General features: G+C 38.7%; 1 protein-coding gene and 1 long non-coding RNA gene across 4 annotated transcripts; one reads left to right on the forward strand and one right to left on the reverse strand.

Annotated features, from left to right (window-relative positions):
- On the forward strand, positions 1-9,046 carry LOC134679479 (putative odorant receptor 92a). 3 transcript variants are annotated; one of them, XM_063538410.1, is made up of 8 exons: positions 1-63; positions 1,250-1,505; positions 3,705-3,812; positions 3,922-4,388; positions 5,251-5,353; positions 5,617-5,712; positions 8,433-8,588; positions 8,956-9,046. In XM_063538410.1, the coding sequence occupies exons 1-8, from the start codon at positions 47-49 to the stop codon at positions 9,010-9,012; spliced, it is 1,260 nt and encodes a 419-aa protein (XP_063394480.1). In that variant the 5' UTR covers positions 1-46; the 3' UTR covers positions 9,013-9,046. The 3 variants fall into 3 exon arrangements, with proteins under 3 accessions (XP_063394480.1, XP_063394479.1, XP_063394481.1); XM_063538409.1 differs by having other exon boundaries at positions 18-63; positions 1,244-1,505; XM_063538411.1 differs by having other exon boundaries at positions 20-63; positions 1,405-1,505.
- A 5,538-nt stretch (positions 9,047-14,584) lies between these two features.
- LOC134679491 (uncharacterized) lies at positions 14,585-17,710 on the reverse strand. Its single transcript, XR_010100334.1, has 3 exons — positions 17,599-17,710; positions 17,151-17,167; positions 14,585-14,667 (listed from the first exon to the last, which is right to left on the reverse strand). It is a non-coding gene; the product is annotated as an uncharacterized LOC134679491 (long non-coding RNA).
- Between the last annotated feature and the right edge of the window lie 7,691 nt (positions 17,711-25,401).

Genomic DNA, 25,401 nt, shown 5'->3' on the forward strand with positions numbered 1-25,401 from the left:
ATTTAACTAGACTTTTATAGAAGAATGTTCTGCGCGTCTCCCTAAAATGACAACACAAATCAGGTGAGCTTATTAACAACTTTTTTTTTATAATATCAGAAGTAAAATCGCAGTTTTGATGCGGGAACGGACGGTACGCCATTTTAGTCTCTTAAACGTAACGAGGAACTCGATATTAGGATAAGTACGTAATATATGAAAAATATTGAAATCATGTTGCACATCCTGGGGATCCTGGGGGCACGTGACAACAAATAAAATGCGTGAGTGTACTGTAACACTCGGTTGGAAGGGGTTATCCGCAGATGGTCTAGAACGCAAAATGACTAGTGTGTTGTTTTGCCTAAATCGCAATTAGTCTACATCGCAAACGGTCTAGAACGCAAACTGCCCGAATTATTTTTTCTGTTTTATCTTAACTTTATAGCGATGTCGACGGAGCTCCGCTTCCGCGGGGCTCCTATTCTATGCTATTTGGCCTTCGGCCATTTGAAGATACCTAACGAACCTAACCTACCTATGCAAAATGTGGTGATATAAAAAGTGGGCACTTTGCGTTCTAGACCGTTTGCGATTTAGAATTAATTGCGATTTAAGCGAAACAACACACTAGTCATTTTGCGTTCTAGACCATCTGCGGATAACCCGTTGGAAGGAAGTGAAGAAAGGGTCGTGACGGGAAAGTAATAAGAAAATTCGTTCCAAATATTCTAAAACTTGACACTTTTACCCCGAACTATGGGATGAAGTTTTGTATGAGGCATCCGCAAATCTTGATGCTAGGTCTGAAAGTTGATATAGGCACATCTTGTGTTGGAAATAAAAAAAAAACATATTTCCGGATGTTTAGTAAATTATGGTAAAAAATGTTAAAAACATTTTAATACTTTGGGTGGTCCGTTTCCATGGCATTTTGAATTCAGCTACCTAATAGGACATAAATAAATATTATAGGACATTCTTACACAGATTGACTAAGTCCCAAAGTAAGCTCAAGAAGGCTTGTGTTATGGGTACTCAGACAACGATATATATAATATACAAATACTTAAATACATAGAAAGTTGTGTATTTTTTATTTTTGGTAGATTACGGAAAAAATAATTTAAGTTAAATCGATATATTCGATATTCAGGATTATTCCACAACTACAAAGCCCTATCGGGTAGCTTTCAAAAATTTGTTAAATACGGGACACTTTAGTTAATACCAAAAACAAAAATGTTAACAGTTTATGAGTTAGTTTCAGGGAGCGATCATTAGACTTAGACTACATGCGTGCGATCCGTCTATATCTCGACACGGCCGGTCATTGGCCGAACGAACAATTCGGACCCAAAACCATGCGTACGCGCATCCTGTACATATATCATAAGTTAATGTTGACAATACTTGTGTATGCAGAGATTTCAGCGTTGTGTTTAATCAGAGTCAGAATGACGACTCTTGACTTTATTGATTTGGGACAAGATTATTTGTCAATTTGTATATCCTTCGTGATGATTGTGAGTATAGCTTATATTAAATTTTACGGTTATTTATATATGTATTTGCAAAGAACAGGCGGTTTTTTATGTTTGCCAATTTTTTTTTTAAGTTTTTTAATTTGTGTAATGTTTTAAATATTTCATATTCCCGGGGCGGGCTTCAGTAGGTAATTAATTTCATACATATTTAGTTTATATTAATATTTAAGTATAGTTTTTAATTACAATTTTATGTTTAGATTAGGGGCAGTTTGGCACCATTCGTACACTTTTTAGATTAAGATTTTTAAAAATGTTGGTTTTAAAGGGAGACTATTCCTTCGGCCATTATGACATAGCAGATACCTTTCGCTACTTATTAAAAAAATTAGAAGTGAGTAAATTTTACAACAAAAGAGCAAATTCAATTTTAGTAGAAGTTGTCAAATGCCCGAATCTACCCCTCAAAAGGGGCAGGTTCGTACATAGGTCGGGGAACATTCAGACAGTGCGAAATAAATATCAAAAATATTTTAATTGCCGTTTTAACATTAATATTGTAATTAACTAAGTGACAAAATCTTCTATCAATAAAAACAAATACCTCTTCTAGGTAAAAAACCATGTAGAGAAAAAACACAACACAGTGTAAACTATACTAATTATTTATCATTTTTAATGTAATTATAATCAGTCAACAAGAGATCAATCTTAGGAACCTTCAGTTATTTGATGCATTAAGCATCTAGTAATCTAGTACAAATATTTTTATATAATTATTGTGTGGGTACCTACCCTAAGTACTAATTACGCGTATGAACGTGCCCCAGATGTAGGCGTACGAACCTTCCCCGAAGGTCAAAAATAAAATATTTTTACCTATACAGAAAGCATGCAGATAAATACGCAAAATGTGTACTTTATTATGAATATGATAGTAATTACTTACCGTTGGATAATAAACTTATGGAATTTGACACTTCACTTAAGCACGGAACATCCGAGAACATCGATAAATAAATTACTTTGGGTGCGTGAAAACACATAACGTCCTCTCGTGTCGCTCGCGGTGGCCGCACTGACGGCTAACTTCGTGTGATACAGGTCGCTACCGGCACCTACTCACACACACAAAGCCGCACAGATACGGTTGTCCTAGTACGCTGTAGTAGTGACTGTACGTAGGTTCCCCGTGTACGAATGGTGCCAAACTGCCCCTATGTGTTATTTTAGTTATGATGAATACATTTTTTTAATAAAAATCACTTATTTTAGAATCACCCTGACATTTAGAAGTGATTTGGAATCACCTAATATTTGTCGTTTAAAATTACTTTTTTCCCTAAAATTGGAACAATGAGCGTCATAATGGGAATACTTACACAATTACTAATGATTAATAATAATTTAATTAATTAATAATTAATGAATAATAATTTAATTAATTAATAATTAACGAATAATTATATAAATAATTAATGAATAATTATTTAATTAATTAATAATTATTAATTGGGATTACTTACACCATTTCTTGCACAATGTTTAGATAAATACTTACCTACTTGCTACTCCTTATACCTAAGATGGACTAATTACCTACCTAACCCTTATATTATACCTAAGAACCGATGTAAAAAGTAATGAAATAAACGCATTTGTAATTACGAGTAGGTAATATTGTTTTTCTACTCCCGTACTTTTATTTGTCATTTAAAGGGTCGTGCATACACCTTTAAAACCCTAAGAATTTGTGCATACACGCAGTATCTTTTTGACGATTTTACGATACTTCGTGTAATGACCACTTAAAAAATATTGAATGAAACAGTGTTGCCAACCTTATTTTAAATGTCATCTCTGACAAATAAGTGAACCATAGACATTTTTTTTTAATTTTACTCATTCATTCATTCTTTTCCCGCCCGTACCCTCCATTTTTGCTACTTCTTAATTTAAAAATATTTGTTAAATTTACAATTTTATTTCAAAGTAAGTGCTTGGTCGTAGAAAAAGTATTGCATACAACGTTGTTTAACTCAGTCAAAAAATACTCGTGGCGTCTTTATTAACAATATTCGGCTTCGCCTCAAAATTGTTACTCACGCCACTTGCCTTTTTTGACCTCTCTTAAACAACGGTTGCATAAAATACTATTAATTGAGAGGTAAATTTTATTATTTTAATTTATTTATCTTCTTACTGGTAATAAAATTGATTTATTTGATACAATTTCAGACAAGAATGACACTAATACTTCAAGGGAAATTTTGTTCACTTATTAAAAACTTCGTTTCAAAATTTCATTTACTGGAACATAAGCATGAATCTGAATTGGCAGCTAAGGTAAGTAAATACGCACACACAATAAAATTCAAACACATACACAAACATTTTCGTATTTATTTTATTATATATGTTTTTTTAATAATTTAAAACATTTACACTATTTCAGGAGTATCGTAAAGTCGACAAAATGTGCAGGATTGCAACCTTATTTATATTATTGCAGTGCCTCTTTGGGCAAGTGATGTTCAACGCAGTCCCAATATATGTAAACGTTCAAGCAGGCTTGTTCACAGACCGTGCCCACAGACCTCCAAATGTGACCTTCGTTCACTCTGTTAATTATTATTTCATCATAGACCAATACGAGGATGCGATTGGTTACACCATGGTCTCTTTTTTAAACGCTTACATTTCATACATTTGTGGCGTTTCGTTCTGTGGCTTAGATCTATTGATTTATATCATTGTCTTTCACATATTGGGCCATTTTAACATACTGGTGGCTAAAATGAGAAATTTTCCGACTCCATTAAGTTGTCCTGATAAATCTGAAGAATCTTCTGAGCGAGAATATAATGAAGAAGCATTTAAAATTTTGAAGAATTTAATACAGCACGACCAGTTAATCAAGGAGTAAGTTCTTTTACCTATATGCGAAAAACATCTCCCTAGATGTGTTATAAAAATTATATGATGTATACATAACTTTATTAAAACTTTTATAACGTGATCTTATTAAGCATGTATAGTAGAAGAGCTCTAGAAGGTGACAAAATTTTACTATAGTTATTTATACATTTTTTTTTTCAATTTCAATAAAGAAGGAAGTTCGAGAAAATTTTGTTTAATAATTGCCTAACTTGTTGAAAAAATAACTTTAAGATAAATTTCGACAAGTAGCACATTTGTTGACATGTTTTTAACACACCATATTTTTTTTAAATCTTCAATGAATATTTAAATACCTTTAAAATTATATTTAATGTTACGTAATCGCTTTTTCACACCACGCGCGTTTCCCGAAAATGAGGCGCGGAGGGCTGTGTTCAGCGTTGAATAAAAAGTACAATGGAGATACAGTTCTGCATGTATAGAGTTTTTTATTGGAAATATCCTCATCTTTTATAATATTAAGTTTAGTTTCTTAATTATTGATACTTTTTGAGATATTGGGGAAATAAAAAATAACTACTTTTCCCCCCCTTTTTTTGTTTATAACTTTTGATATTCTTTGTGTGCTAATACACGCTTCGAATACATTTTTCCAGGCATCATGACGAATCTAATGAGGTATCAGGATCTAGAACAGACTATTTACTGATCTCACTAAAGTCTGACTGATTCCGATTTCTTCCACAAGGCATTAAGTCCGCTTTTTGTCCTTTTTTATGATGTGCAATAAAGTTTAAAATAAATAAATAAAAAATAAATCTGTTCACAATACTCGGCTACAAGACTACGGTACTGTACTGATAGATTGACGTATTTTTTTCAGATTCTTGAACGATACGTCAAATACGTTTGATATCACCCTGTGTCTATGTCTATTGTTCCATGTGATTTCTGGATGCATTTCGCTTCTAGCAATTTCTCCGATGGCGAGTACTTTTGTATACCTATTGTAGACAACATATAATTTTCGTTTGTGACGTGTCTTCATTAGTCCTATTTAATTTTAATTAGCAATATTAAGGCTTCTACCAGCTGGTATGGTGCCTACAGCTTGGCAAAAAGAGTAGAAATTAAAAAGTGGTGTCGTCCCGTTTTCTTGTACAAATTGGTTTGAAAGGGACGACACTACAGTGTTGCCACTTTTTAATATCTACTCTTTTTTGCCAAGCTGTATTTCTTATGTTAACAGACTGCCGAGGCGCTAACACGATACGGCCCCTTGATATTCATATTGTATACTCAGCTGATACAGATGTCGGTGATTTTTGAACTGATCAACTCCAAGGTGAGGCTCAGGAACCTAGTGAGTACCATCGCCCACGGCGTAACTGTACATCGGTGGACCTTATGCCTTTTGTAATAAGGTCCACCGATGTACAGTTAGGAGTGTTGCTGTTTGTACACTTAGGGCCCCCACATCTGGCGTCTTTCGAGCGTCGGCGTCTACAATTCTATGGCCGACGTCGACGCAACGTCGACGCAGCGTCGACGCAACTGCGCAGCGACGTCATTTTCCATAGCGCTGGACCGACGCCGACAGACGCCGACGCTCGAAAGACGCCAGATGTGGGGGGGCCCTTACTGTTAAAGTAAGGACGCTATGCACGAAGAATTTCGGACATTGCAACGCCATTATCTGTTTTCGGGTGGGTCTGTACCTATTCGGCATTCAGCCATGATTGAATATTGCTAATAAATTAATGAAATTATAAAACATAAATATTAAATAAGTTTTTGGCAAAAATTTCATTTTTGGTACAAGCTTTTCGCATCGCTGACTGTACTTTTCTTACGACAGACAACTAATACTCATCGAGACAATTCTAATCCCACCAAAAACATTCTGTAAAAAACTAGCCAAGTCTCGATGGAGCTGCTTGTTTATCTCTAAAAAGTAATGAAATCTAGACAAAGTCGTGCCAAGTCTAAGGTTCCTTACTGCGATTTCTTTGTTATTATAGTTAATGTTGTGTGACTTGGCCGTTGAAGGGTACACAAGGGTACAAAACCAGGTGCTCCATGACACCATTGCACCAATCTGTCGCCAGAACCGCTACCCATTGACGATGGAAAATTGCCACTTGGAAGACGTTGATTCAATAACCAGTCAATTGTAGGCTTGATAAAGCTGCGTATTTTAATAATACTTATGTATGGGCGAGCCTGAAACAAACCCTTCTTTTTGGTGCAATGGCAGATTGGTGCAATGGTGTCATGGAGCACCTGGTTTTGTACCCTTGTGTACCCTTCAACGGCCAAGTCACACAACATTAACTATAATAATAAAGAAATCGCAGTAAGGAACCTTAGACTTGGCACGACTTTGTCTAGATTTCATTACTTTTTAGAGATAAACAAGCAGCTCCATCGAGACTTGGCTAGTTTTTTACAGAATGTTTTTGGTGGGATTTCACTTCTTTTTGTAGTGAAAGCGTTGCGAGACTTGCACCTTTTTACATGTAATGTTTTTGATGGGATCTCATCCCTTTTTGTAGGCAGTCCTTCTTTTCGGGTACTCATACCCATACTATGTATACACATATCATAACTAAACATATCTTCATTCATACTCACATCGTACATCGTAGTGTACCTTTACTTTACTTTACCTACTATTTGTAGGAACTGCAACAGTAACTTTGTAATATCATATATTTATATGGGATTACAAACTTACTTATGCAGTTCTTAGATCTTTAAAACGTGACTGATATTGCAATATTTTTAGGTTTTCCCTTTATGTGGCCATTAAACCCTAACTCTGTACTAAATTTCAGCTCTCTGAGTTTATGGGAAGTACTAGTTCTATTCTGATGATCATGAGTGACTTTCATAAATGCGAAACTTTGCTTTCGCTTAACTTCGGAACTAAATGACCTACAGACTTGAAATTTTGGATTTTAAGTATGTGATTATAGCTTACTGGATGACCAAAATTTCTGCGTTCTGGTCTTATCCAGAGGTTCTCAAATAGGGGCCTGAAAATGCGGCGAAATGGTTCCAGTAAAGGATGGTACGGCAGTGCTTGCTTCGCGCTCGACTTGGCGGGGGCACTGCCGTGCGTGCCCCCCGATAGCCCCTAACACAATTAGGTTGCGTTGTTTCATCACAGAGTTCCTATGGCCACCTCCTGTCTCCATCATTAGATCAGCTCGATGGTACCATAATATTGCATTATCATCAGATTTATACATGCATGCAAAATTTCAGGTTACTCGATAATTTAACTTGCAAGATTTGATTACAAACAGACAGACAACGGGACAGGTGAAAGTAAATAAAAGCTTCTAATAATTATAGACGTCAGTATTTTAAAAGTTAAATTCATTTATAGCTTGTTAGTTCGTATGAATTAGTGATATAATTTAAAAACCGGGCAAGTGCGAGTCGGACTCGCGCACGAAGGGTTCCGTGCCATAATGCAAAAAAAAAACAAAAAAAAAAGGAAAAAAAATGGTCACCCATCCAAGTACTGACCACTCCCGAAGTTGCTTAACTTTGGTCAAAAATCACGTTTGTTGTATGGGAGCCCCATTTAAATCTTTATTTTATTCTGTTTTTAGTATTTGTTGTTATAGCGGCAACAGAAATACATCATCTGTGAAAATTTCAACTATCTAGCTATCACGGTTCGTGAGATACAGCCTGGTGACAGACGGACGGACGGACGGACAGCGAAGTCTTAGTAATAGGGTCCCGTTTTACCCTTTGGGTACGGAACCCTAAAAAGCTAGGGAGTTATACCTATTTTTTTCTCAATCTATTACTCCTGCGGGAACAATGTGGTGATAAATAAAAACACGACCGAAGGGAGTGTTTTACATCGACACGATTTCCGAATTACCTATTCGCACGTGTATCGTACAGCGTTTTACAGTACATACTATTTATGGCCATTTAAATTGTCGACGTAGTAACGTAATGTGCTTATTATAGCATAGGGTGTAATGGAACCCAGATCTAAAATAAATTACAGCCGTATTACGTGAGCATGTAATATTCCAGAGTAACACCCTCTCAGACGAAGTTTACGCGTTGCCATGGGAGGTGATGGACGAGAGGAACAGGAAGACCGTGTTACTCTTCCTTGTTAACGTGCAGCAGCCCAGTAGCCTAAAGGCAGGTGGTCTGGTGCCTGTGGGCGTGCTTACTATGTCTCAGGTAAATGGTATTCACACACTTTGTAAAGCGTGACTCACGCTAGACCGGGCCGGGGCCTTCGGGCGCTTCGTTTTGTATGGAAAGCACAAAGTGATCACCGATCAGCCGTCATAGAAAATGACATGTCGGACGCCTCGGCCCGGGCACGGCCCGGTCTAGTGTGAGTTATGATTTAAGTACCTATATAATATTATGTACCTATATTGTTATGTAAAACCCCTTTTATAGTGAAAACGCGATTTGCCAAGTTAAATCTTGTTGTCCGTAAAAAATTCGTAGTTGGTTACTTTAAATATCGTAAAATTGTCAAGTTATCGTTTCTCGTTATATAAGTAATAATAATAATAATATCGCTTTGTTGTTGCAGATTATAAGAAACTCATTTTCTTATTTCTTAATGTTAAGGACACTTGGAAATGTATAATGGTATAAATGTGATACTAACAACTAACATGATGAATTATAATATTTTTTTAATGAAAAATTTTTTCCTATTTGGTTACAACAATTCACAATAAAAATAAAAGTAGGTAGGTACAGGTACCTATTGTAAATACTTTTTACATGTTGAATCACTTTCTACATTAATTTACTAACCCCCGTATCTTTAGATATTTAAATAAAAACAAACAATTTGTAAATTTTCGGGTAATCTAACATTTATTGGTTAACCGACCAATTGCAAAACCGCCTGGATCAGTCATTGAACGACCAGACTTTAACCTACATTATTTGATCGTGTAATGTTTTCATCTACCCTCAACTGGCATAAGAAGCCATTAGAGGGTAGATTTTGTTTACTTTTATTTAAATACCTAAAAATACAGATTATATATATAAAGAATATTCTTAGTTTATTAGGGTGGAATCACATCTATCAGCATCGAATTTTATGTATGAGTGATCGCTCGTTAGCATGAAGATGCGTACGCATCGGAAAGTTGTAAGAAAACCCTCATATAACGGCCGGTACAGAAGGACTGCAGCCCGACTGCAACTTGTATGGGAACTGTACGCCGACGACGCAGTTGGCGTGCAGTCGGCGTGCAGTTCGCATACAAATCGCAGTAGGATTGAACGATACTTCAAGAATGTTTACTCTTTTTCTAGTGCTAAGAAAACTAGTATAAAAAGATTTTTTTTGGAGTGAAAGCTTCTTTTGCGGCGCTGAGCACTTTTTGAGGTGGGGAAAAAATGATAAACTCGATACAGCGTAACGCGTAACGCATAACGCGTAACGCGTAACGTAACGCTGACGTCATGTGTCACGGAAAATGTTATTTTTAGGGTTCCGTACCTCAAAAGGAAAAAACGGAACCCTTATAGGATCACTCGTGCGTCTGTCTGTCCGTCTGTCCGTCTGTCACAGCCAATTTGCTCCGAAACTACCGGACCAATTAAGTTGAATTTTGGTACACATATGTAAGTCTGTGACCCAAAGACGGATATGTAACGTCAACAAATGAATTTTAAACATAGGGGCTACTTTTGGGGGGTAAACGATAAAATTAAAAAACAAAGTTTTGTAAACTATATCGTGTTACATATCAAACGAAAGAGCTCATTTTGAGAATCTCAAATATATTTTTGTTATAAATTTAGGATAAAAATTTTAGAAGTTATTCAAGAAAATAGACAAAAAATGACCATTCCCCCCTCTATCTCCGAAACTACTGGGTCTAAAATTCTGAAAAAAATACACAAAATAGTCCTTTACCTAAAGATGACAGGAAAACCTATTAGAAATCTAGAGTCAAGCGTGAGTCGGATTTAAGAACATAAATGCGGTTAACGTTTTTTTAGGGACACAGCCGCAATGGTTTAAGTGAAACGTGATGTAGACAGCTATTGCGAAGGCCATAGGCCGATATCTGCATAAGGCCGAAGGCCCGCAGCGTCCCAAAGTGGCGTTCCTTTGGCTTCAAGCGTGATTCGGACTGAAGACAAAAAATGCGACTAGGCTGTAACTGGCACATAGCCGCAATGGTACTTGCAGTACAGTCAACAGCAGAAGTTGCTAAGCGGGCGAGGTGTTCAAAATTACCTTGACATGCTCTTATTGTCTTAACTATAAAGTCGCGTCCAGATCATTTTAAACCACTCACCCGCTTAGCAACTTCTTTTGCTGACTGTACTGATTGATTAGGTTACTATTGTTACGTGTTTTAAAAAGCACTAGGTATACAGGGTGGGTAAAAAATAAACTAAGTGTATTCCCGTTGCCAACGTGCAACCCTGAAATCGCGAGGAAAAATTTGGCTGTTTCATACATTTAGGCTGGTCCGTTTTCTATGGGAGGATACTACTTTTTTCGCGATTTCGGGGTTGGTCCCATACTAAAACTTGCTCATTATAATCCCAAAAGCTCCCTGGCTACGGAAATACACTTTTATTTTTGGCCATCCTGTAGGTATTACCTCTCTTCGGCCTTCGCTTTTAAAACACTTTCGGAAGTTGTAGGAAGCGCGACCCGTCAACGCTCGAGTTTTCACTGTTTTCAGCTCTACGCATTTGGACACTTGTACCATTGTTCGGCATTTAATCTTCAGAGATGTAAATATGTATATAAGCTACCACGCCAGAAAACTTCATGTTACATCTGGTTTTTGATTGACCCATTCGGATTTTTCAAGACGTTTCACGTACAAAAAAATGTTGAAAATTATGTGATGTACGGAACCCTTGAAAGGCGAGTCCGACTCGCACTTGACCAGTTTTTGCTCTATAGAGTCTATAGAGCACACTGAGTTAGAACGCCGCGTTTTTGACCAACACTCACGTAAATGAAAGGTTGAATAAAAACAAGAATAAAAAAAGATAAAAATAATACGGTTTGAAAGCACGTTTTATTTTAAAGCAAACGGATTCAATTCCATGGGGCGTTGCCGTGTCGAATTAGGCTCCTCTAGTTGCCAGTGTTGCCACTCCTTCCCCCATTCGCATTTCGTTCATGTCTGTCGAAATAAAATATTTGAATAAACGTTCTGCTAAAATCGACCAAACAGAGTTTGGAAGTGACACAGTAAAACGTAAAATTACTGAAAGTATGACTTCCACACTTTGGCACGTCAAAGTCGAGTTAGCATAGACTTAGACGTAGAATTCGAATTGGGAATAAACTTAAGCAACCAACGGGTGTAATTATGAATCGCTTTATCCACATTATAAAATAACTGTCACTTTTTAACTCCGCTGGCTTGAAAGTGACGGACACCGTTTTATCACGCTGTCACGTAGACAAACGACCATCATATCCGCACATCAGGTGACATTTCAAGTCCAATGCTGGTAACGTAGGTACAACGTTTTTATCGATAGAAACTTTATAGACCATGCCACTTTACTAATCGGCTTAAGTTAAGCTTTATGTTATAATTTATATTGAAACTTACTCGGCTCTTAAAAGTAGGTATCCAATGGACCGAGGATCTACTTCCCTTTTACCTCTTCTGTGAACCAATTATGCAAATATTAACATCAACAAATTAATTCCGATATCCAGGAACACTCAGTAAAACAGTATCTAGAATATAAACATTGTAGTGCTATTAGAAAAATTCCACAAAATACCATAAAACTGTATTACATTTAATAAAGCATAATAAATAATAATTTACTATTGAATAGCGAGCGTTATTTATTCATCGTCATGCCATTCAGCGTTGAAATACGGCTAGCCTTCTAGGCATAGTACCTAACCTAATTTGTTTTACGGGTTTATTACCTTACGTTGTTTTTGATTAAATATGTTAATTAAGAAAATGTAGCTTTAAAAACCATCCGTCGAAACAAGGTAACTAAACTACAATCGATATACGAGTAAGGTAATCTAAAGTTCATACACGAAGTCTTATGAAACGTACCTAATATCCCCACCTCCCACGTGGAAAACCGGTCAAGTGCGAGTCGGACTCGCGTTCCAAGGATTCCGTACATTTCCCAATTATTAACAATGTATTTTTTTTATGTGGAACGAGAATGATATGTCTTTAAAAAACCTGTAGGGGTCTAATCAAAAACTAAGTAATTAAGTCCGACTCACGCTTGATTGCACATTTCTAATAAGTTTTCCCGTCGTCTACAGGTAAAAAACTATTTTGTGTATTTTTTTTTTCGAAGTTTTAGACTCTGTAGTTTTGGAGATAAAGGGATCGGAATGGTCGGACAGATAGACAGACGAGTGATCATATGTATAAAGGGTTCCGTTTTTTCCTTTTGAGGTACGGAACCCTAAAAATGTTTACCTGTTTACAGATTGACTTTGACAACCCAAAATAGACGAAAGGGATGGTGTATGTAAGTTAGAAAGGGATATCATGATTCAACCCTGAATCACTGTCAATCTTCGGTTTTGTAGGAAGTGTCCTTTCTGTACGATAGTACTATTAGTTATTCTGTGACCGTACATATACCGGGTGTGGCCTGTAACATGAGCAAAAAATTAAACCGTAGGCTGGACTCCTCATACTGATCAACATTTGTTCAGCGACTTTTAAAAATAACTAGTGGTTTGATTTTTAATACACTTTAAAGTTTATTCTAAGACGTAATGTATTGCGAATTTTGCTATGTTTAAGGCGTGACAAGCAACGTCAATCACAATGATATGGCGAGGCGATGGCGTCCATTGAAGATAATATTTATTTTGTATGAAAAATAGGGAGTCTAAATACTTCATAATTTTTAAAAGTTGTTGAACAAAAGTGTCACCGTGTGAGGAGTACAATCTATGTTTTAATTATTTGCTCATGTTACAGGCCACACCCGGTATATATTTTTTTTAATTGCACAATTATTATTTTTTATTGCATAATCTAGAAAAAAAATACTTAGTATTACAAATTAAAACTTATACCTAAACACACTCGATCAATTATTAAATTAATAAATTAACTCTAAATTAAACTAAATTAAAACTAAGCTAAATAAAGCCACAACCGAGAACTCAATCAAACAACCCGTCCCGCGCCCTTCCAGATGCAAAGGTGCCCATCACGCTCGCCGCGTTGCCACGCTGGACCGCGATAGACAGCCTCTGCATCAGGAATGACCCGGAACGAGGGTCATGACCTCCCTCCCTCAAACGTTGCCCCAATTCGCTCAAAAAAATTTTGGCCTCGGCACACCAACACCCGGACGTCTCCACTGCCAAAGGGACAAAAAGATATTTTGTCAGCAGGGCCGAGTACTTATCGCGCTTCCGAAGCGCCGCTAACTCAGCCGCCGCTCCTGCCGCCCGGACCGTCCGGCCTATGTGCGAGGCGGCAAACGTGCTGACACATGTGGCATCCCAAAGTAGACACTTACCCTTCTCCCATGGAATAAGTGTCAGCCCGTCAGGTCTTTTGCCATCGGACCGGCTCAGGCCTGGAGGTTCCAACATGCACGGCACATTCATATATTGCACGGTACATATATTGGCAACTATGTACTTACAAATAGGCAGAATCAGAGTCATCATCATCATCAGCAAAGGCGGCTCTTGTGCTCCAATGTACCCTGTGGATAAAAACAACCATATTTATTATTTAAATTTTATATTAAAGGAGAAATGGACGCTTCTGGTAGGACTTGAACCCGCAACCTCCGCAATCCGTGCGTTTGCTCTAACCCATTGAGTTACGGAACCTTGCAAATCTTTCCATTCCTTTCTAAATAATCGGCCAAGAGCACGTCGGGCCATGCTCAGTGTAGGGTTTCGTAAATAGGTCAAACGGGGGCTATGACCTAGTAAATTATTCGTTTTGAGACCTATCCAACAAAACCCCACACTATTGGGACAAAGCAAGCCCCTAAAAATTTTTTTTGTTACATAGTTTTTATTTATACCGTTCTGTCGCAATGCGTGATTTGTGTATCCATGCCAAATGCAGCTTTTTAGCACTAACAATCACGGAGCAAAGCCTCGGACAGACATGGCGAAACTATAAGGGTTTCTAGTTGGCTACGAAACCCCTAAGAAAGGGGGGGGGGCACTAACCACGCACGTCTATTGTTTCTATTGTTGGCAGACGGCTGTGCATCCTGGTCCGAATTCACTAGGTCATATGTCCGACGGTGATGGTAGGGATGATTTGGTCTGTAAAGAGAACAAACTGAGTCAGGCGTGGCTCAATCCGCGATTTCGTCCCTTTGCAACAGGTAGCTACAAGTACATCCGTTCGACACCAATTTTGGTGGCTAGCCATAAGCTGATCCTTAATGCGCCCACTGATTAACAGTCCGCCGGACGGTATCGGCCTGTCAGTTAGAACAAAATTTTGACAGTTTCGAACAACTGACAGGCCGATACCGTCCGGCGGACTGTTAATCAGTGGGCCCCTTAACAGACGCGTTTTGTTAGAGAGTGACTCTTCTGTACATAGTACTATTATTTATTCTGTGACTGAGTTGTGAGTTTTATTCGATAGCGTGACGTGACGTACGCCTTTGCGTTAACACATTCAGGGCCAAGAACCCGACTGTCGGGTACACTGTTCTTAGCGACTACGCGATACATATGGCGAAACCGTGGCAACGCACTACGAGCGTAACCCGTAGCCATAGACTAGGAATCCTCTACACCGAGTTTAGAGCAATTATTTCATGCAACCGATGATGCCAAAAATGCGGAGGTGCGCGGGACGAGGTGAGCGAAGCCCCGTGCCGTGATTGGTCCGTTCAAAGACACGGACGCCACACAAAGACATTTTCGACTCGAACATGGAGTAAAATTACCGTATGCGTGGCAGAGGGGCTAGCGCGACTATGCTCAGTCTGGAGGATGCTTTATCTGTGCCCGTACCTATAGCACTTAGTGGCAATGAATGTGTTATGGCTCCTCTACACGATGTGGGCCAACGCCGGCCACTCCAAGGGACGCATTTATGCGTTAGAGGGAGCAAGTGATATTGCTATCTCATTCTACCGCATGGCTGCGCCCCTTGGAAGTGGCCGGCGTTTGCCCATCGTGTAGAGGAGCCCTTAAGTATCATTTTGTATGGAATTTTGAGTTTCTAAATAGTCCCGCGTGACGCGCTGTTCAAAATCCCATACAAAAATAGACATTAAAGCGAACACGAACGCTCGTTACGCTATGGAATGAAATTTACACTAGGGGTTCCGGTGGATAAATATGAAATAGTAATAATTTTAACACAAAACAAAAGCAGGGATTATTAAATTGTACAGTCGCCATCAGATATATCGGAGCGGCCAAGGTATTCACAATAGCTGAACACGCCCTCTAACGCCCTGACAATACAGGCGTGTTCAGATATTTGTGAGCGCCTTAGCCGCTCCGATATATCTGATGGCGACTGTACAAATGTACAACGGGACTTAATCGCGTAATTATGTTTTAAGATTTGCATACCTTTGATATTTCGAGGACGGTGCGGTGCTGTCTCCGTGGTCTCGGAGAGTAATTTAATAATATCGTCACTACTTTGAAAAAATCGCACTGCTACTCAAAGTTAAAACGCAGTAACTCTGTATGCATACCATACATAGTCACCACATTTTTATTTTTATTGACAGAACAAGATACGAGTTTTTTTTCAAAGTAGTCACGATATGTAAAAATCGTGAGAGTTATAATTGTTTTGCAAACTAGAGATATTTTTTTTAACTTTTTAGCCACATAAGGTAATTAAATATGCGTAGGTAGATCTACGATAAGTTTGCACCGACTTGGCAAAGACAAAGAGAGCAATAAAGTTTATAGTTATGTTGTCACACGTTATAGCTGCCAATGCCAAGTCAGTGGAGATTAAAGGTGACAGTCCATTTCCAACGACAGTAAATTGACAATAACACGACCGACGCGTTCGTACTAGTAGTGCAGCTGCGGTCAGAAATGGAACGTTACCCTAAAGTTGACATTCGGATGTCAACTGCAGCCGCAATACTGTTGACACATTAATGTGGTGACGTTGATGTCAGCTCTGTGTCTGTCAATTTCCTTGGTCAAATGAGTGACGTTCGCCGCCAAATTACTGCCACAATTAATCCGTCACCAATTTTATAAAGTAAGTTTACGTATCGTAGAAGGACTCTTAAGGGGCCCCACAGGAGGATAATCTGGGGGCCGCTTTATTATGTTTCCTTAGTCCTTTCAGCTTATATTGACAGATTATGTAAATAACTAGAGTTGCAACGGATAGTTGTTTGACCGGTATCCGGCCACCGGATATTCGGCCAGCGGAACTATACCTAGGTACATTTCGGTTTTTCAGGTGCGCATTCTGCAGGTTTGACCTGTTTCCTAGTGAACGTTCACGCGGACTCATTTCTAGGTTCCTAATGAGTGCGCGTGCAAGTCAATTGAATTATTAAATTGTTTTAAAATAATAAACTAGTACGATTATGACCGTGTCTGTATCTTAAATCCAATTTGTTTACTCCGAAATCAAGGAATGTTACTATCCGGTATCCGGGCGGATAGTAGGTCACTATTCGGTATCCGGCCGGATAGTAGGTCACTACCCGGTATCCGGCCGGTTAGTAAATTAATGGCCGGATAGGCCGGATATCGGATAGTAACCGGATATCCGGTGCATCTCTATAAATCTCTATACTTACGGGTCCCAGTCCATACACTGCAATAAAATGTTGGTCAGTTTAGTAGCTATAGGAAAGCCCTAGGCGTAGCCAAAATTCGTATTAATTGTGCAACTATAGCAGGGGTCCGTTTCTCAAAAGCTTGTAACTTGTAATACAGGCGGATGTCACTTTTTGACAGCATATGTTAGAAAGGGACTTCCACTTGTATTACAAGTTACAAGCTTTTGAGAAATGGGCCCCAGGTACTTGTATTCAACTGTAAATCTACAGCAATTCAATAGTTCAGCATAGGAAAACATATTGCTATAGTTGCACCAAACAAAGTCTGCAGCGGATTTGATAGCCCCCGCAGTGTAAGTGTCATATATACGTCATAATTTCATAGAAGTTTGACGTTTGAAATGACACTTGTACTGCGTGGGCTATCAAAATCGCTGCTGACTTTTTACGGTCTGACTATACGCACCTGTACACTGGCCACAGCGGCCACCAGTACCGCAGCTACGACGAACACGCCTCGAGACATTGTTATCTAAAAAAAGAAAATTCCCTAACGATCAAATATTACATAAAATGTATGCCCATCATTCAGACGCCTTTGCGCATCCTCGCAGATTGCCCTTGCCTATAATGCGTACTCGTGACCTAATCCTGGGCGGACACATATTGCGCCCGGAGGAGGTAAAGTCTCTCGAGACCAAAAGGATCCTGCAGCTGTTTGAAGTTGCAGGTTTAGATCGAGAGATAACAGTAGTGGCGATCACAATAGATCAGGAATGGTCGCAGTGATACATAGGCTTTGGAGCCTTATAAAGCCCCTTAACAGAAGAAAAAGAAGATGCCCATCATACCCTCTTTTTTATTTTTTATACCACGTCAGTGGCAAACAAGATACGGCCCACCTGATGGTAAGCAGTCACCGTAGCCTGTCCTGAACCTTTAAAAACCTGCAGGTAAACATATATATACAAAATACCATACAGCAGACCCTCGGGAAAACGTCGCCTCTCCTCCCGCGGACGCTCCGGCTGTGGAATGAGCTCCCCATTCCACAGCCGAAGCGTCCGCGGGAGAAAATTCCTCTTAGTGTAAGGCCTGAGTGGACGCTCGAGTTTAGCGTGCAACGAGACGGGTCGTGCGGCGTGTTAAACAAATGCAAACGTATAGGAGCGGCTTTAGTGCACGCTACTCAAATCACTTGTGAGCCCGACGCCACGCTGCATGCCCCGCCGAACGCTCCGCTTCGAGCGTCCACTCAGGCCTTACACTTAAACCACACAATACGTGAATGGAGACTGTGCCGCTAAGGCGATACGTACAAAGAGGCAAGCGATAAGACTTGTATAAAATATTGTATAGTTTTAAAACATGTATTAAAATGAGATACTCACCTGAAAGGCAGACGGCTAACCTGTATTCACTTGGCAATTGATATGTCTGCGATAAATCGCAGCTTATATACTGAGTGTCACATAACACTGCGTCGGTGTGACGAATTGAATCCTAATTATTACAATTCAAGTGTATGTCACATCGTAGACAATGAAATTGCATATGCGAATTCGATTCGGCTTTGAATACCCATGTAAATTAATAATTGATTCAGATTTTATTGCATTTCGTTAGGGTAATTCTGGATTAGATGGCCATTAGGACGAGATGGTCCATTGAAATATTATGGGTTCTGCAAGCCTATTATGGATCGCTTTATCCACATTTATCCACGTGATAAAACAACTGTCACTTTTTAACTCTGCGGGATAGAAAGAGACGGATACCGTTTTATCACGCTGTCACGTAGACAAAAACGACCATTATATCCGTGCTGATGACTAGATGTCGCTAGTTTTTGTTCAGAACTCCTGACATCATACTTGGGAGCAAGGATGTGACCATAATTTTGGCGAAAATGTAAACACTGCGCGTACCCGAGCTGCATACTTGACTATTGTTAGTAGCTCGGTGTACTACTTATAGTAGGGCTAAGATGGTCGGTCTTTTATCACCTGTCATCATGCCTGTCACGTTCTAACAAGTATGTAAGTGCGAATTTGACGCATGACATGACAAGTGATAAAAATGCGAACACGATACTGCCGCGTGTGTGATTTTGCCTTAGTTGCGGCCATCCCTTTTTTTGCGCTTTTTGGATAGATAATAACCAACAAAAGCTTGTGTTAAAACTCCAATGGCTTTAAGTACCATAGTTTTTGAGATATTTAAAAAATCGAAAAAAGTCCTGAAAAACCATAGAAACGCATTTTATGCTCTGTCGAAGCAGATTAATCAATAAATGCTTCCTGGTATGCTAGACATGACTTAATAGCACCATTATACGCATATAAACATAAAGATATACTCTCAAGTAGTCGTCAATTAATTAATTTCTTTGATATGTCAATTATTATTTTTTCGGCTATTCCCTTCACGGTCGCATTTTTTTTCACTGCGTATATGTTAAGCAAGATGATAACTATTACCATAAAAAATATCAAACGCAACTAAGGCAGGAATAAGGAGATACAATTTTTTCAAATTTTAGGTTAGGGTTGTCACATCTCTAGTCTGCTACAACAAAATATTTTCTTTTTCAGGAAAAATGGTAGAGCGACAGTGCTCCTCTCTCTTTCATCATCACATCATCAATAGTTTTCATTAACAATCTTCGATGAAAGATATTATGTGGGATTGGGAAGGGGTCCGCCCTCGTTAGACACTAGTCGAAACCCAATTCCTATACATAATATCTGGAGAAGCGGGGGTGAGGTGTCATGGAGCCGTTAAAGACCCATGGCACTGCTTTGCCTCAGCAGGCAGTGACCCGTCCTGCTGAGGGATGTCCTTCTGGGCCCCGACCAGAGGACTTAATGCTAGGGGGGCATGAGGGCGCCAACCCTCATGCTGGTCAGCGAGTGGCAATTCCAACAACCGCCTACCAAAGCATGAATGAGGATCAAAAGAAATCGCTCACGAAACTAGATATTTACAGAATTCTACAAGATAAGGCACATTCATATGGTGTTAAGACGAGACCATTGAATCTTGATAGTGACGAACGATGCCTTACTGTATTAAAAGCTTTATATCCGAATGGAATTCCGAGCATTATTGACACGGAAAACAAAGAATTTAAAAACAGGATTACTAAGTTTTTAGACAAATGTGAAACCTTATACAAGAATAGTAAAAGAAACTTTAACCGATTTTGCAATAAAAACAAAACCTGGCTATCGACCATTTTCGAAATCGAAGTACCAAAATTGAACATCCAAGAAAGTCCTTTATCACAACCTAACGTTATAGAACCGGAAACACCACATATATTAACTTCAGATAATCCATCAACTTCATTAGACACAGAAACTTGTAGCTTTTCCCTACAAGATACTTTAAAACTACAAAAACATGAACTATCAGTAGATCCAAAACCTGGAACTTCTTTTGATAGTCCTAGCTGTTCTACCCATTCTTTTGAAGATTTAAGTGACCGCCAAAAACGTCGTGCATGCAGAACTCTCCAGGAATCGCTTCAAGAAGAACCTCATGCCAAAATTATTAAAGTTATGTCACGTATTGTTAAAGATGAAACCGGCAAGAATCTTGACAAAAGTTCAGCTCGGGAATTAGAATTTGTAGTAAATGAATGTTTGAAAAGTCCTACACGTCCTAAAAAAATTGCAACGACCTTAAAATCCATGTCGGCGCCTAAACCCTATACCTCTGACGAAGCTCTGTCATACATAATTGATAGAAAACTGACTGTATATGATTACACTACACAGCAGAAAGATTTGAAAGAAAGAGGATTCCCAGCTTATCCTCCGTATTATAAGGTACAAATAGCTAAGAAGAAATGTTACCCGGAAGAGGAAATAACCGTTACTGAAAGAGAAGCAAGTGTTTCGTTACAAAGTCTGTTGATACACACATTCCGAAGGATTGTAGAAGTCTGCGATGAACAAATATCAGAATACTGCAGGCAAAAGCAAAAAAATGATCTTTATTGTACACTTGAAGGTTCCTGGGGGTTTGACGGCAGTACAGGCCAGTCTTTTTATAAACAAAAGTTCATAGATGCCGAAGACGATGATAATGAAAATTGCTTATTCGCAACTACATACATACCATTGCAACTAAAAACACAAGACGGCTTTGTCCTGTGGACTAACCCCTGTCCACAATCCTTTCGTTTTTGCCGCCCACTAAAAATACAGTACAGGAAAGAGACTAAAGGACTGGTAACGAGCGAAAAACAACGCGTTGAGGATGAAATTAAAACTTTAGTTCCGATTTATGCTGAAACTCTTTCCAGTCATACATTGATCGCAGATCCTTTGCTACACTTAACCATCATTGATGGTAAGGTGTACAATATAATAACGGGAACAACTTCACAACTTCGTTGCGCGTGCTGCAGTGCTACATCGACTGAGTTTAATAATCTTAGGCTTGTTCGTGAAAAGAAAATAAATCATGAAGCTTTAAGACATGGATTAAGCCCACTACACGCCTGGATCAGGATTTTTGAATTTTTACTGCATTTAGGCTATAAAAATGATCCAGCGGTTATGAAGTGGCGAGTAAACAAAAACACTCCGGAAGCGAAGATAGTCGAAGAACGAAAAAAGTCAATACAGGCGGAAATTAGAGCAAAAATGTCACTGTTAGTTGATGTTGTTCGCCCTAATGCAGGGACGACAAATGATGGTAATACTGCACGCACAGCATTATCGGATGAACACCGAAAAACGTTTGCTGAAATCTTAGGTCTAGAGATGTGGCTTGTAGAAGACTTGCATACAATATTGGTAGCTCTATCGAGTGGGTTACATATTGATACAGAGAAATTTGAAGAATTTTGTAGCTCACTTGCAAAGAAATACGTGAAAAAATATGAGTGGTTTAACATGTCAGTTTCGTTACATAAGATATTGATACATGGTCGAAGCATTATAGAGGCTAGTACGCTGCCGATAGGTATGTTGTCTGAACAAGCTGGCGAGTCAAGAAATAAATACTGGCGTTATGACAGGGAGCACCATACCAGAAAATTAAATCGTATGACGACTATTTTAGACTTATTCCACAGAGCCTTAGAATCGTCCGACCCCTACTTGTCTTCCATCAGCTTACGAAATAAACAACAAAAACGTTTGCCTATACCGAACAAAGTACTTCGCCTCCTGAAAGTAACGTCTGATAATATTCATTATAATGCACTAAACAGTGAAACGGATAACATAACTTTAACAAGAACAGATGACATCATAATATAGATCAAGATAAACAATTGAATTCAACTTTCAGTACAAATCGAATGGAATCAATTTTACATAAATTTTGTGACAACCCTATTTCCATAGAAATCGGAAAAAAACTTAGAAACGCAATATCTCCGAGTTCCTGCAAGATAATTTAACAGAATTTTCAAAGTTGAAAGGTACATTTATAAAGTTAATTTTACGAGTAAAAAAAAATGCGACCCTTTTGTAGTTAATTATTAATTAACACTTTCTTTAAATTTCAAAATTTATTAATATACCGTTATCCTTTGCCATCAGGGTCCTGAAACTTTCACCACTATAATACGTTTTAAACTGATAAACATTATGTATTTCATTTTAAGCGGTAGTTGGATTATTTTAGGAGATTTCAATTGAAACATTTTTTATGAAGGTCGTTGACCTCTCAGAAAAAAAAATATAATTAAGAAACTAAGTGAAATATTGCAACGGGAGTTTCTTTCTCGGCTTACTTACAACCAAACACTTCATAATATTAAATAAATTAATGACGTCCGGAACTAAGGCAAAATCACACACTGTGGCGCAGAGCTAGCGTGTCTTATAGAAAGTCAAATGTAAATCTTGGGCAGTTGTGTAATGGTAACATTCCATTTCTGACCGCAGCTGCACTACTGAACGCGTCGGTGTTATTGTCAATTCCCATAATAAAATGAACAGTAGTGCAGCTGTCGTTGGAAGTGGACTGGTCTGACAACCCTACTGTGTTCTTGTGCGGTGTCGGCATTTACGTAAATATCTAAGGCGTCGGTACACTGTTACTTTTTAGACTGTGACATAACGCTGTACCCGAGGGCAATAAGTTTGTGGAGACGAGCGACGGAGAAAAAAGTATATTAGAAAGGTGCAAAGACTAGCGCCACGATTAAAATAAACAGTACAATCTTCTGTACGGTTTTATAATAATAAAGGTGATATGTTATTGTCAACTTTAATGTATTTATTAAAACGGTTATCATCCTTTCTAAGCTAACTTTGCAGTTTGTGTAGCTAACTTTGAGCAGAACAAATGTTCGTGTATAAGCATTATAATATCCGGGAAATCGAGCTTTGCTCGGAAAACATATAAAACTCATAAAAGCGCGTTTTCCCAGAGATAAGACCTAGCTAGGTCTATTTATCGCCCCCGAAAGTCCTCATGTAGCAAATTTCATTGAAATCGTTGGAGCCGTTTCTGAGATTTCGTAATACACATATATATAAACAAGAATTGATCGTTTAAAGGTATTAGATTTTCATAGAAATTTTATATTAGGCAATGATAACATTACCCTTCTTTGTCATTGGGTACAAATGCCGTGCAGAGTTAGTGTGGTCAGGCTTTACTAATATGTATTTTGTACGGACCGCGGAAAAAATACAACTAGCACTTTGCAGACGGCCCAAGAAAGTTGACAGTTTTCTTAAACTAGACACTGGCCGGTGCAGTTCATGAATTTAAAATACTGCGTAATACTTTAACTGTACTAATACTCTTATCTAGAGATGCAACGGATAGTTGTTTGGCCGGATACCGGATATTCGTCCTGACCATCGGCCGAATATCCGGTATCCAGCCGCCGAATACTCGGCCAGCGGAACTATACCTACATTTCGGTTTTTCAGGTGTGCATTCTGCAGGTTTGACATGTTTCCTAGTAAACGTTCGCGCGGACTCATTTCTAGGTTCGAAATGAGTGCGCGTGCAAGTCAGTGGAATGATTAAATTGTTTTAGAATAATAAACAAGTACCATTATGACCGTGTCTGTTTCTTAAATCCAATTTGTTTACTCCGAAATCAAGCAATGTCCTATCCGGTATCCGGCCGTATAGTAGGTCACAATCCGGTATCCGGCCGGATAGTAAATAAATTGCCGGATAGGCCGGATACCGGATAGTAACCGGATATCCGGTGCATCTCTATCTTATACTGCCACCGTAGACAGGCCGTTGGCCTCATACGTATGTAATATGCTGGCCATTCCCCTTCATAAGGCTCTCGTTCTACTCGTAATATACTGAACGCTGAGACAGTGAGACTTCCATACGGAAAAACTTGGAAGGACTTGTTTTTGTATGTGTCGGAATAGAACATCACGATACAAGTGTGGAAAGTAGGAAATGTCGAAACACGTGTCGATTTATAAACGCTCCCTTTAGTCGTGTTTCAATTTATCGCCACTCTTTGCGAATTATCTTTTCGCACGTGCTAGTACATACTAGTGCCATTTAAAATTTTGACATACGCACATTCTCGTATTGTCTTTAATCTCGCTCTATAGGGCAGTAGGGGAGACCGAGGTGAGTTGTAACAGAGGAGAGAATCTTTAACTAAAAACTAGGTCGCATAACGCGCGTTTGTTTGTTCAAGTTGCGAGCTAACAAACGCACACTGTTGCGAGCTCACTAACAGTTATTATTAGATTTCAAAAAATCGACAATGTTACAACTCTCCTCTGTCACAACTCACCTCGGTCTCCCCTAAAGTAGTAGGTAGGTAGGTAGGTGGGTGGTACTATATGTACTGTAAATAAGCTTACAGTGTTAACTCTATAGGTACACGTAGAGTTGTGCCGTTCTCGAGAACGTTGTTCTCCGTTTTGTATGGGGAACGTTTTCGCTCGAGAATATTTCCCATAGCAAACGGAGAATGTGCTCGAGAACGGCACAACTCTAGGTCAATGTATGGCTTTACTGATTAAAGGATAAGTTGTAGGGGGGTTTGGTTAGTCTCGTGAATAGTACGTACACCTCGAGAACACCAATGGTTCCTCGGGGAATTTTGAAAGTTGCCAAAAAAATGTATTTCGATTTATAGGTATATTATAAAATCCATATCACATATGTACTCACAATGTCACGGAGACGCTTTACACCCACATGGGCTTCGATCCACTAGACGAAAACATGAATAACACGAAACTCAAGCAAATAAATTAAATAAAAAGCTATTTATTCCTTAATCTTGCATTAGGGTAGGTACATT

The sequence above is a fragment of the Cydia fagiglandana genome, chromosome Z, assembly GCF_963556715.1.
Source record: "Cydia fagiglandana chromosome Z, ilCydFagi1.1, whole genome shotgun sequence".
Classification (NCBI taxonomy): Eukaryota; Metazoa; Arthropoda; class Insecta; order Lepidoptera; family Tortricidae; genus Cydia; species Cydia fagiglandana.